Source organism: Nomascus leucogenys, chromosome 2 (genome assembly GCF_006542625.1).
Source record: "Nomascus leucogenys isolate Asia chromosome 2, Asia_NLE_v1, whole genome shotgun sequence".
Taxonomy (NCBI): domain Eukaryota; kingdom Metazoa; phylum Chordata; class Mammalia; order Primates; family Hylobatidae; genus Nomascus; species Nomascus leucogenys.
Window position 1 is genome coordinate 104,312,502 of NC_044382.1, and position 13,831 is coordinate 104,326,332.

General features: G+C 40.7%; 1 protein-coding gene and 1 pseudogene across 3 annotated transcripts in view; both read left to right on the forward strand.

Moving 5' to 3' along the window:
- RHOBTB3 (Rho related BTB domain containing 3) overlaps positions 1 to 13,831 on the forward strand; it is an 86,828-nt gene that overhangs the window by 31,253 nt on the left and 41,744 nt on the right. For all 3 annotated transcript variants that reach the window (XM_030816999.1, XM_030817003.1, XM_003261630.4), the window contains exons 7-8: positions 1,964 to 2,076; positions 6,527 to 6,647. In XM_030816999.1, coding sequence (XP_030672859.1) covers positions 1,964 to 2,076; positions 6,527 to 6,647 — 234 coding nt within the window. The remainder of the gene's footprint in view (positions 1 to 1,963; positions 2,077 to 6,526; positions 6,648 to 13,831) is intronic.
- Positions 7,141 to 9,337, forward strand: LOC105739381 (annotated as a pseudogene).

A 13,831-nucleotide genomic window follows, 5' to 3' on the forward strand; every position in this document is an offset into this window, starting at 1 on the left:
GCCAGGCTGGTCTCGAACTCAGTGGTTGAAATTTCTAAAGGGAAAGCAGTGGCCATCAGCAGCATACAATGCACATTAGGGTCACCAGGGAGAATTTTAAAACACTGATGCCAGGGGCTTCAGGCCCAGAAATTCTAATTTACTTGATCTGGAGATGAGACCTCCTCTGATGGTATTTTATAAAAGATCCCAGGTATTTATAATACACAGGTATAGTTGATAATCACTGGCATACAGTAATTTTCTTCATCTGGGATCCATTGGCTTCTAAGGCATTCTTACACTCTGACGTTATTATACTGACTTTAATGTTTGTGTGCACTTGAAATTTTCTGGTGATACAATCCAAAGAATTTATGAGATGGGAAAAGAGGATGTGGCCACAACGTTAAAAAGCATTCATGCAGAAAGAGAAAAACAGAAATCATAGAACTCTTCTACACTACACAGGTTTGGGAATTTGAGGAAGAAGGGGAGCAACCAGTGAAAGCATAAAAAGAGCTAGCAAAGGCAGAAAGAAGCAGTGGTGTGCTGGAGCTGGCACCAGCTTGTGAGAACCCAGTTGCGTTTATCATCCCCGTTTCCTTGTTCTGTGATGTCATATTGGTAGCATCACAAAAATGGCAAATGCTACATATCATTTGACTCCCTCCCCCAGGACACACTGTAAGTATTAGGAAGGCCAGGTGGGGAGAAGTTGAAAGGATATGCATTAGTGCTTAGTGCTGCAGGGCTCAGCTGTAAAGAGCCTGAGAGCTTCTGGACTTGCAATCTGCCCCTTCCAATTGGATTTGGTTCCAGTTGGTACAGACTGGCTGCAATTGCCTGATCTCATTGGTTTAATAAATGTTTATGTGCCTGCCTCATTCCCCAGTATCCATGAAGGCATCTGGTGAGTGCTGAACACAGGAATGAAAACATCAGAAGAAATAAACTGAGAGCAGATAAAAAAGGGTCTCGAATTACCCAGAGAGGTGAAGTGACTTGTCACACTAGTAGTTAATAGCTGAGGTAGAACTGGATCCTAGGTCTCCTAACTATACCGCCCACACTAGGCTTCTTGAATTATATTTTTAGGGGATAGGACCTTCTATAAATCATAGGATGGATGTGGGTAATCTCTTGGAATATCATGATCAGATTCGTGCTTTTGAAAACTCACCAGCTTTCAGTAATTGGATGGATTTGATGGGGAAAAGGCTGTTAGGGAGCAGGGATGTTGGATAGGAGGTTGCTGCAGGCCAAGTAAGAGAAGTCCTTGGGGAAAAGGTCAGCTTTTGCTGACCATAGAATAAGAATTTTGCAAGACATAGAGGAAAAGAGGCTGACAGAGTGGGAGAAGTGAAATGAGCCTAGGAAGAGAGTTTTGAAGTGGGCTGGGGAAAGGCAAGGGACGGTGGGGTGATTTTGCTCCGATGACATGAGCTACATGGACGATGTAGCTCCCTTCCTCAGGCGGGTTTTGTAGAGTTGGCTCTCAAGCATCCCAGTCTGCCCCTGACAATGCATGAGACCTTCTGAATGCATTCTGTTGCTGCTGCATGTTCCTCTACCTGATGGTAGTCACTGCTGCCCATAACTGGTAAGGTTTAATTCACCCTTGGGAAAAGACCACATCTACCTTTTTACTCAGGGCAAGTAAATAATTTGGGTGCTGGACCACTTGTCATGGGAATTCATATTCTGACCATTGCTGTTATCACTAGCTGCCCACCTATTGCAGAGAGGTAGCAGCAGTCCGGGGAGGAAGACTTCAGATTTTGAGAAATAATTTAGGGGGAGTTAAACTGATTTTCTTGAAATGTGAGTGCTGTTTAAATGTTTTAGTATAGTTATAAGGATATATATCTGGTAAAGAAAAATTGAAAGCACTAAAAAAGGGAATGTTGTATTTAATAAGAGATTTACTTTTGTTACTTCCTCATTTAACAGAAAAATCCAGCATGTACTAATTTGTTTACAGGTGCTTTTCAGTGGGAAGAATTGGAAGAAGATATCAGGAAGAAGTTGAAAGATTCTGGGGATGTTTCAAATGTAATTGAGAAAGTTAAATGCATTTTAAAAACACCAGGAAAGGTAAGTTAATTTGTTGTAAGTTAGTTTACTTTGACCCTCTGAATTATAACTCACATACTATGATGAATATAAAATTGAGTCGTTAGAAGAGTCAAATGCTATACAAATGTAAATGTTTCCCTTAAGTATATTTTGCCATTTAAATATTTAAAACATAAACATGGGTTACTTGTATCTTAGGTTTTGTGTGTGTGTGTGTGTGTGTGTGTGTGTGTGTGTGTGTGTGTGTGTGTGAGACAGGGTCTCACTGTGTTGCCGAGGTGGGAGTGCGGTGGCATGATCTTGGCTCACTGCAGTCTCCACCTCCTGGGCTCAAGTGGTATCTCCCACCTCAGCCTCCCAAGGAGCTGGGACTACAGATATGCATCACCACACCTGGCTAATTTTTAAATTTTTTATAGAGATGTGGTTTTTCCATGTTGCCCAGGCTAGTCTCAAACTCCTGGGCTCAAGCGATCTGCCCACTGTAGCCTCCCAAGGTGCTGGGTTTACAGGCATGAGCCACCATACTCGACCCCATCTTAGACTTTAATTTATGTAAGAATTAAAATACATGTGAGTCATGTCTTTAAAACGTTTGTTTAGAATTCTGCCTTCTGAAACATTCCCCTGGAGCTCTGGGAATACACCATCTATATCAAGAATAAAAGGCTGTTTAATTTGTCCAGCTACAGTTAAGGTTATTAGAGAGGGTGCCTTCTCACTCCTCACAATTTAAGTCTCAAATAGTTTTTGAGAGGAAAGCAGTTTTGCATGTCCCTTTTTCAAGTGTTCTGAGAAATCTATTCAACAAGGTGGACAGTTAAGTATTATCTCATCAATTATAGGTTCAAAATTATCAATTAGATTCAAGTTTATAAAAACAGACTTTGTATATTGCCATAGACTGGTGCACATTAAAGCAGTAACTTGGGATTGTGTAGTCTGTAAGGGCTTTAAAAACATTTCAAAACTTTAAGCCGTTACACAATTTAGCCAGTGTATTCTTTTTTCTGATTTTGTGATAAACAAATTGGCTGCAGTAGATAAATAAGGTAAGTTATATGCAATGCTTAGCGGAATAAAGGTACTTTTAACTATAAGAAAAATGACTATTCCTTTAATTTTTTAATACAGATGACTTTTCTGTTTTCTAAAACCTGTTAACATTTTAAAGTTAATGTTTTACAAATATAAAAGTGTACTAGCTTTTAGTGAAGATTCTCGATTGTTCTTTAGTTGAGAAAATAGTTTTTTTTGTAAACAAAGTAACGTGGAATTAAGGGGTAAGATTTTTTTTTCTTTAGTAACACATTGAAGCAGGTATACAGAAGCTGTCCAGTTTTACAAGTATATGGCAGGATGGTGGCTCTTGCTACCATCAAATTCAACCAAAGAATCATTTGTAAAAATTTGCACATATGCCTATATTCTCATTTTCAAAACAGTTCATCTAGTTGTCTTGATTAACTTGTTTATGGACCAGTGAAAATGTACATCACGTACATTTGTGTTCTCTCAAACTTCTGCTCTCCCATTTTTTTCAAATTCAAAACAGAATAGATGAGGGAATCTGTTTATAGATTCTCTCCCTCTCCAGTTCTCTCATACATTCATGTGTAATATACATCTATAAAATAGTCACAATATGCAAATTCATAACCTTTATCTGGCTGACAAGTACAGAAATCTTGCCTTTTCTTCTAACCCTGAACCTTTTCTTGAGTCTGATTTGGAACACATTCCTTTGAATACTGAGAATAAAATGAATTCTTGTTGCGGAAAGGGAAGGCTGGGTGATACAGTGCAATCCATGGTATTGCACTGAATTCCCTCCTCTGCACAAGGGGAAAGAAGAGTTATTTCACCCCTTCTTCCTGTGCTTTCCCAGGGTAAGGGGCTCTCTCATTTACTGAGTACCACACAGGGATGTAACCCTGAATTGGGACTCAGGAAATGTAGATTACAATTGTGAATCTGCCACAAATCATCTCTGTGGCTTTGAGCAAGTGAGGGCTTCCTATAAAATGAGGGATAAATAGGATGGTTTCTGAAGCCTCTGCGAGCTCTCCAATTCAGTGACACTTTTTGTTTTTGTTGTTTGAGATGGAGTCTTGCTCTGTCGCCCAGGCTGGAGTGCAGTGGCACAATCTCGGCTCACTGCAAGCTCCGCCTCCCGGGTTCACGCCATTCTCCTGCCTCAGCCTCCCGAGTAGCTGGGACTACAGGCGCCCGCCACCACACCCAGCTAATTTTTTTGTATTTTTAGTAGAGACGAGGTTTCACCTTGTTAGCCAGGATGGTCTCAATCTCCTGACCTCGTGATCCTCCCTCCTTGGCCTCCCAAAGTGCCGGGATTATAGGCGTGAGCCACCTTGCCCAGCCCAGGATGCTTTTTGACTGTTACTCTCCTTAAGCGTGGCAGTCACTTGACTCCCATGCCTGAATTCTTTCCATGTGTATGATGGTATGTTGTGTATAGGATCTCAGAATGACTTTATAGGACCAGGATTTGTATGATTCTGTTTTGCCTCTCTGTTTTGCGTATGGATACCATTCTGGAATGTTTTTTTCTGCCTTAGGAGGAAGAATAATATCATTTTCCCCCCCTCACCAAAGATTTTAAACTTCCCACCATAGTAGATTAATTTAGAGTGAGAAGTAGGTGTCATTTATTCTTATTACTGCTAATGTTGTATGTTTATTTCTTAAGGATAAAGCTTTCAGAGTTTCCTAGCTAGCCAGGCAGAGGATTATTAGCATTCTGACCGGGGCTGGGGCTCTGAGATTCAACAGGGGGAATGGGTGGAGACATCAGAATTTAAAGTGAATAAAATATGATATTTCAATAAAAATCATAACTAAATCATTCCAAATTAGGGAACAACATAGGCTTTAGGCAAGATTGTGGTCTTAATGAATCCTAGTATTTAAAATGACTTATTATTTCATCATCATTGGGGTAACACTACCTGAAAATATTCAGGCTTGTTTTGTTTATCCACTGTAAATAGAGTAAAATTAAAAAAAAAAAAAAAAGAAAGGAAAGAAAAGAAAAGAAAAGAAAAAAGGGTGGAGGGTATGGAAAGGGAGGCTGGCCCTTGACTTCCAGGAGGGTTGGCACACAGGGGATGCCTGAAGACCACAGAAAGGATAAAGCACTGAGGCCTGAGTTAGACAGAGAGGCTGCTCCCGGAGCCACTAGCTCCAGCCAGGCACGACAGGACAGACAAGTTATCAAGGGAGAGAGTCTCCAGAACGCCAGATCAGAAACCCAGGAAACTTTATAGGTTCTAGTGGGCTCTGCTGTGAGTAGGAAGGACAATTAGGATTATAAGATTGGAGATGAAGATGGAGGTGAACCAGCCGGGCCCGGTGGCTCACACCTGTAATCCTCGCATTTTGGGAGGCCGAGGTAGGCGGATTGCCTGAGGTTAAGAGTTTGAGACCAACCTGGGAAATATGGCAAAACCCTGTCTCTACAAAAAATTAGCTGGGCATGGTGGCGCATGCCTGTAGTCCCAGCTTCTTGGGAGGCTGAGGCACGAGAAGCACTTGAGCCTGGGAGGTGGAGGTTGCAGTGAGTCAAGATCGCGCCATTGCACTCTAGCCTGGGCCACAGAGCAAGACTGCATCTCAAAAAAGATGGAGGTGAACCACTTCATCACTCTTGGTTATTTTTTTAAATGTTCACTCCTTTAAGAGAAAGTGTTAAGCTAGTAAGCAGAAGAAGGATATGGTGTGATAAGGGAAAGTTGTATTTTTCTTTTCTTTTTTTGGAGACGGGGTCTCACTCTGTCGCCCAGGCTGGAGTGCAGTGGCATAATCTCAGCTTACTGCAGCCTCTGCCCCTCGGGTTCAAGTGATTCTACTGCCTCAGCTTCCCGAGTAGCTGGTATTACAGGCACGTGCCACCATGTCCAGCTAATTTTTGTATTTTCAGTAGAAACGGGGTTTTGCTATGTTGGCCAGGCTGGTCTCAAACTCCAGACCTCAAGTGCCCACCTTGGCCTCCAAAGTGCTGGGATTATAGGCGTGAGCCACTGTGCCTGGCCAAAAGGTGTATTTTTCTTAATTACAAATCAAGGACTGTCTTAATGAACAAATTAGGTTGTACATGTAAACATATTTTAGTAGGCATTTGTATGGAGTTGGACTACTGTTGTCTGTTTCTCGACAAAGAGTCATAGGGTTTCAGGACCTTGCAGCTTCTCAGCCATGGAGCTGAGTTTTCACTTAGGCAATTCGTTTACTGCTGTGAATGCCGAAGAGAGCAGTGTTGTTCACTGACTGGCAGCCCATACAGTTCTTAAAGGTAAGTTCCTTTGAAACCTGTGATCAGAGATGCCATAGAGTAGGGAATCATATTTCTTTTGAGATTTAGCATAATTTTCCAAATTCCTAGCCTAGCCTATATGTTATCAAAGCATATTAAACAACCTTTCCCCTGTATTTTTGTTTTCCCTTATAGATTAATTGCCTAAGGAATTGCAAAACCTATCAAGCCAGAAAACCTCTGTGGTTTTATAACACTTCCCTCAAGTTTTTCCTTAATAAGCCGATGCTTGCTGATGTTGTCTTCGAAATTCAAGGTATGGATCAACTTTTACAAAGTTTATGATTCATTTTTATTTCTTATTTTCTTTCCTTGCTTTCTACTTCAGGTTTGAATGTTTGGTGTGAAGGAATGATTATTCCCTATTGAGGGATGTAGATTAATACTACGTTAATGTCAACAAAATCTTCTAGGTAAATAGGAAGTATTTTATTAAAATGATAAAATAAATTTGTATTTCCCATAGTATTTTTTCCTTTGCCATATGCTTCATCAACTTTTAGGGCCTAGCAAGTGATGGGATGATCTATAATATTTTATTATATATTTTTGTGTGTATTTCTTTAAGATCCTAGTGTTTGCTGCATCTGGAGCTAACCCCCTTAAAATTATTTTATCTCTAGCTTATTTTATCCAGCTCTCTTCCTTTTTATTTGAGCAAAAGGAATTGACCATTATTTAATTCAGCTGTCTTCTGTTTCTTTTGAGCAAAAGGACTGAGGGTTATGCCTGGCCCACCTCAGGCACTCATGGATATTGCTACATTTATTCCTCCTAGCACTCTGAGAATTTTATCACCAGAGCAACTGAGAGCTGCTGCTTATCTCTCTAAGAAAGTAAGGCTACCTAATTTTAATGAAGATGAGCTGTTTGAGTGCCCATTATTGATTACTCACTTGGATAATTTTATCACTTTAGTAGATTAAGATCTAAGGAATGTGGTGGGAGCCGCCAGCACACAAGGTGCCACCAGGTGCGGGAGAGGCGGAGGGAGGGGACGTGGCTCATCGCCATGTGTGTCTTGCATCCTGTCCCTCACTGGCCGCTGACCTGTCTGACTGCACAAGCTCTGCTGCTGCTGCCCCATAGAAATACTTGGATTACCCAGTCTTTCCGCAGACGAGACCAGGATACTGGGATCCTCATCTCACTTGGGCTTATGCCAAAGATGTAAAATTTGGTGCAGGTGCCTGAGCCTTAATTCTTCAAGGTGTCGACCTTTTAGCCGATGCCGTAGCTGCTACAGTGGGGCTGAAGGGAAGAACTGTGATTATTGAATGAAGATAGGGAAGTCCCAGAGTAACAAAAGATGGTGTGACTGTTGCAAAGTCAATTGGCTTAAAGGATAAATATAAAAATATTGGAGCTAAGCTTGTTGCCGGTAACACTAAGATGTTGCCAATAACACAAATGAAGAGGCTGGGGATGGCACCACCACTGCTACTGTGCTTCCACTCCCTATGGTCAAGAAAGTCTTTGAGAATATTAGCAGAGGTGTTAATCCAGTGAAAATCAGGAAAGGTATGATGTTAGCTATTGATGCTCTAATTGCCGAACTTAAGAAGCAGTCTAAACCTGTGATAACCCTTGAAGAAATTATTCAGGTTGCTATAATTTCTGCAAATAGAGACAAAGAAATCAGCAACATCATTTCTGAAGCAATGAAAAGGGTTGTCATCACAGTAAACGGTGGAAAAACACTGAATGATGCATTAGAATCACCATATCTAATTTTTGCCTACCTTATTAATACATTGAAATTTTTGTGTATCTTATTAATGCATCGAATAATTAGGCTAAATTTTTGCATAACTTATTAATACATCAAAAGGTCAAAAACGTGAGTTCACGGATGCCTATGTTCTGTTGAGTGAAACAGAGATGTCTAGTGCCCAGTCTATTGTACCTACTCTTGAAATTGCCAGTGCTCACTATAAGCCTTTGGTTGTCATTGCTGAAGACATTGATGGAGAAGCTCTACGAACCTTCCTTTTGAATAGGCTAAAAGTTGGTCCTCAGGTTATAGCAGTAAAAGCTCCAGATTTGTTGACAATAGAAGGAACCAGCTTAAAGATATGGCTCTTGCTGTTGGTGGTGCAGTGTTTGGAGAAGAGGGGTAGGCCTCATAACACAGGAAAAGTTGGAGAGGTCATTGTGACCAAAGGTGATGCTATGCTCTTTAAAGGAAATGGTGACAAGTCTTGAATTGAAAATTGTATTCAAGAAATCATTGAGCAGTTAGATATCACAGCTAGTGAATATGAAAAGGTAAAAGTGAATGAATGGCAAAACTTTAAAATGGAGTAGCCGTGCTGAAGGTTGGTGTGACAAGTGATGTCAAAATTAATGAAAAGAAAGACAGAGTTACAGATGCCCTTAATGCTATAAGAGCTGCTACTGAAGAAGACACCATTCTGGGATGGGGTTGTGCCTTGCTTCAGTGCATTCCAGCCTTGGACTCATTAACTCCAACTAGTTAAAATTAAAAAATTGGTATAGAAATTATTAAAAGAATACTCAACATTCTGGCAGTGACCACTGCTAAGAATGTAGGTGTTGAAGGATCTTTGGTAGTTAAAACAATTGTGCAGCATTCCTCAGAAGCTGGTTATGAGCTATGGTTGGGGATTTTGTGAATATGGTGGAAGAGGAATCATTGGCCCAACGAAGGATGTGAGAACTGCTTTATTAGATGCTGCTTGGGTGGCTTCTCCATTAATTACAGCAGAAGTTGTAGTCACAGAAATTCCTAAAGAAGAGAAGGACCCTGGAATGGGTGTGGTAAGTGGGATGGGAGGTGGCATTTCTGATTCCTAGAATAGGGCTTGACATTTATTAATGAACTGTGATAGGAAGCTCAAGGCAGTATTTCTCACCAGTAACTACAGAGAAACCATTTGAGGAAAATGACTGAGGAAAACGCTGGGTGATGTTTTTAAAAAATCACTACAACCATCAGTTACTGATTTCAGCTGACAATAAATAGCAGTTTACTGCTGTCATTGTTCATGCCTACAAATAATTTACTTTGTATTTTTGAATAAAAAGGCATTTTTACATTCCTGATACTGGGTGAAAGAGCCACGTACCAATGTACTGCTTTCAGCTTAAATCGCTGAGGCATTTTTACTACTATGCTGTTAAAATCAGGATTTTAGTGCTTGCTAACAGCAGATGAGAAGTTAAGAAGCAGCTTTTCTGTGGAGAGTAAGAATAATTGTGTACAAAGTAGAGGAATACCCAATTATGTGACAACCTTTATTTAATACAGATTTGTTTAAAGTTAAAAAAGAATGGTCAGATACCTTCAGTTATGCAAGAAAGATGGAAGGAGCTGTTTTCCAGTGAAAATCTGAGTAGAACTTTAGATGGGCAATTACTAAAAGGAAGATACAATCTAATCTAATGGTAGAATTGTGTAGCAGCTAATAATAGTCATTTACTTTTAAAAATATTTCCTCAGAAAGATGCACATTACTTTTAACTTTGGTCATCTGCCAAGACAGGGAAATGGAAACTTTCCAGCGTACCTTCCGAGAAGCCAAGCCCAGCCCCGTGTGCAGTGTGAACCTGGGACGCTGAAAGTAGGGCAGCAGGAGTGACCTTGAGATACAGAAAAACAACTGGAAAAAAAGCTAACAAGAGGACACAGACTTTATATCATGCTTTCGTCATTTTAGAGAGACCTAAAACTGGCTCTAAGCCCCTCATATGATCACACCTTGATTTATTTGTTGCCTAAATAAAGATCCTAAGTGTCTATCTAAAGACAGCTTTCATAAATTGCTCATTATAGGTAGGGCACGCCTAGTCAGGGATAAAGCTCCTGGCGATTACAGAATTCTCTCATTAGCTTCTAGGAGAGAACTGTCTGTTGATGAAGACGTTTACTAAAAGTGTTTGGTACGCTCTATCCATACCAGAGAAACACAGGAATAGATAATTTTGTACAATCATCTAAGAAACTTCTCATTTCAACAGAAAAGACTACATCCATTGTTAAGAAGAAATATGATTGGTAAATTAAAAAGTATTTCCACCTTTCTAAAATTAGCTTTTAAAAAAAAGTCCAGTTTATGGAGATTGAATCAGTTTCTGCATTCTGAAAGAAGGAGAATGATGCCGCTGGAGATGGCTGAATGCTGTCTTCCAGATGACTTCCTGGGGGGCACTGGGGTCACCTGTGATTTAGGGTTGATTGGACTCACACTGAGCAGACTCTGCAAGATGGAGATAAGGCGGGGGAAAACCATTCCAGTGACCATTATAACAACCTAGGGCACTGCTTTTCATAACCAGAAAAAGAATTGGTAATCTGAAGGTTATATGGTGAACATGTGAGAGTAGTGTCTAGTGGTGTTTGATCCAGGGCATGGTACATTCTGGTAGATGTCTTCTGTCCTATAACATAGTGTTTGTATTAACCAGACCAAGCATCTCTGATCTTCCTAGATGTTCTAGCTACTGGTTCTATGGCCAGGGCTGACCAATCTCTTAACATTTGCACAGTATTTTATACAAATTAGGTACAGTGTACTCGATTAGGTATTTACTTCCCAAGTCATGAGTATGTTTTAGTCCTCTGTCTGCTCCTTTTTTTTTTTAATCCTAGGTCCTCTTGATTGGAGTTTCGGATGTTCCCAAACCCCTCAGTCATCCCCTAAGACTCTGGAATTCTGGGTTATTCTCTAAATGACTAATCTCATTCTTTATGTGTGTACTTTAGAAGTTTAACTGTGAGAAGGAAGCCATAATTCCTGGTCGCAGGAGGAAACTTAAAATTTCCACTAATAAAGGATCTATGTTGTTACATTGCTGTGTCTCCTACAGTCCCTAGAACTGTGACTTGCCTTTAATAAATGGCTATTGGTAGTAAGATTAATGATCCTAAACTTGGGAATCCACCACTGAAGCATAAATGCACTTGAAGAAGACTTTGCCTTGTAATAAACTTGTGAAAGGAAAGAGGGTCCATCTCTTTGCCAGGGATGTTCATTTTGCAGCATAGTTTGAGAGCAATCTTTTTCAAGTAAATTGAATATGAATGCCTGGCCCCATCACACATTGATGAATTAGGGGTTGTCTCCCATCCCCACCTTTTCTCTTTTGCTGTGTTATAAAATAGCTACCAAATTTGCTTATAATTTGCATAGGAGGCATTGGCATCAAACATTATGTTAGCATAACTCACTGAAAAGATTTTCGAAGGGAATATGTAACACATGAAAATATATGTCATATTAAAAAAGAGAGATAAGCAATGATGTGGTGAATCCTTGCTCTTCCTAATCTCGTGCTTTTCTTCCATGATTCTACCTACTGCAGGCACCTGCTCCCCTCTCACCCTTTATGCAGGGGCTGGGGTCAGGAAGGGCTGGCTGGATGTCTGTGCTGATGATGTGCAGCAACTGCTGTGGTGCTCTTCATTGCTTCCCTAGCTCTAAAACCAAGTCTTCTTGGGAGTCAGAATCAGGGAACAGCAGGAATGGTGGAGGCAGGATCTGGCAGCAGCTTCTCTAAGGCCAGCTGTAGGCGAGGCACACCAGCTCCTGAGAGTTGGGGAGGGGAGCTGTAGACAGCAGCAGCAGTGTCATTTTGTCAGGATGGGCCCCAGTTCCAGCTTTGGCTTTGCGTCCTGACCAGTGTGTCTGTGAGCAAGTCACCTGACATTTCTTGTCTTCAAGTCTCGTTTGTGAAGTGAAGAGGGTGACGAACCACACAGATAACAAAAGGTTCTTTTTAGTGGTAAGAGTTATGTAACTAATAGCCATCCTTCTTTGATTCTTCTTGCACTACTTGCAGGGTAGCAGTGAGAAAACTAAGAAGAAATTTTGAGTTAGAAGTTGAGTGAATTCTTGCTCCTTTCATGGTTAAAATATGTGACCACCAGTCCATTGAATGGAATGGAGCATGTTTTTTGTTTGTTTTTTTTTTTTTGAGACAGAGTCTCACTGTGTCGCCCAGGCTGGAGTGCAGTGGCACGATCTTGGCTCACTGCAACCTCTGCCTCCCGGGTTCAAGCGATTCTCCTGCCTCAGCATCCCAAATAGCTGGGATAACAGGCGCCCGCCATCACACCCAGCTAATTTTTGTACTTTTAGTAGAGACAGGGTTTCACTGTGTTGGCCAGGCTTGTCTCGAACTCCTGACCTTGTGATCCGCCCACCTCGGCCTCCCTAAGTGCTGGGATTACAGGCGTGAGCCACCGCACCCGGCCTGGAGCGTGTTTGAATTTGCCTCACTGTGGTCACTCTGGAAGCAGGCTCAGCTTACCAGGGCCATTTCTCTGATGTACCTTTGGAATTCTTCCAAAATGTATAGGGAGAAGTAGAAAAACCAGAGGCATTCTGAGTGAGAAATAAGCAGATGACTCAGCAAATCACCAATCTGTTTCATCTCCTTGAATAGCAAATAGTTGAATTTCATGAAGAAACTTTAATTTTTTCTGTTTATGAAAGTCATATACGATTGTTTTAACCAAGTGTGCACAGAATGATCACACTAATAGAAAATGTTTGTTTTGTTTATAAGTTAATTAAAAAGGTCAGGAAAGTTATATTCCATATTGTGAACAGTGGTCATCTTTAGAAAATGAAATGGGTGGCCAGGCGCGGTGGCTCACGCCTGTAATCCCAGCACTTTGGGAGGCCGAGGTGGGTGGATCACAAGGTCAGGAGGTCGAGACCATCCTGGCTAACACGGTGAAACCCCGTCTCTACTAAAAATACAAAAAATTAGCTGGGCGAGGTGGCGGGCACCTGTAGTCCCAGCTACGCGGGAGGCTGAGGCAGGAGAATGCATTGCTTGAACCCCGGGGGCCGGAGCCTGCAGTGAGCCGAGATCGCGCCACTGCACTCCAGCCTGGGTGAAAGAGCGAGACTCGGTCTCAAAAAAAAAAAAAAGAAAATGAAATGGGCATGGTGATTAGAAAAATTTTGTATGTGCTCATTGTAGGACAGTCAGATAATATATAAAGATGCAAAAAATAAAAAATAAAAATCACCCATAATCCTGTGCCCCAATAACAATCACAGTTTGATTTTGGCATAATTTCCCTCAAGTCAGTTTTCCTCTGCTTAGAAAAAGGGGCTGGGAAAATAGATACTGTGTACTCAATTGTGTGTCTTTTATTTTTAAACTTATGTCTTAAGCACTTTACACTGGATTAAAAACCCCTTGTTAACTAACATTTTTAATGTCATTATATGGCTATATCCTATTTTTTTTACTATAGGTGTAAATTTAGGTATCTCCTTTATTTTCATTATTAGAAATAACAGCTGCATTGAAGATTTAATGTAAATATTTCACTCTGAAATTAGGATTATGTCCTTGGAATAGATTCCTTGTCAAAGAATAGGAACATCTCTAAGACATCATAAATGCTATGAAATTGTATATGTCCAGAAACATTGTACTAATTTACATTCCCATTGGCAG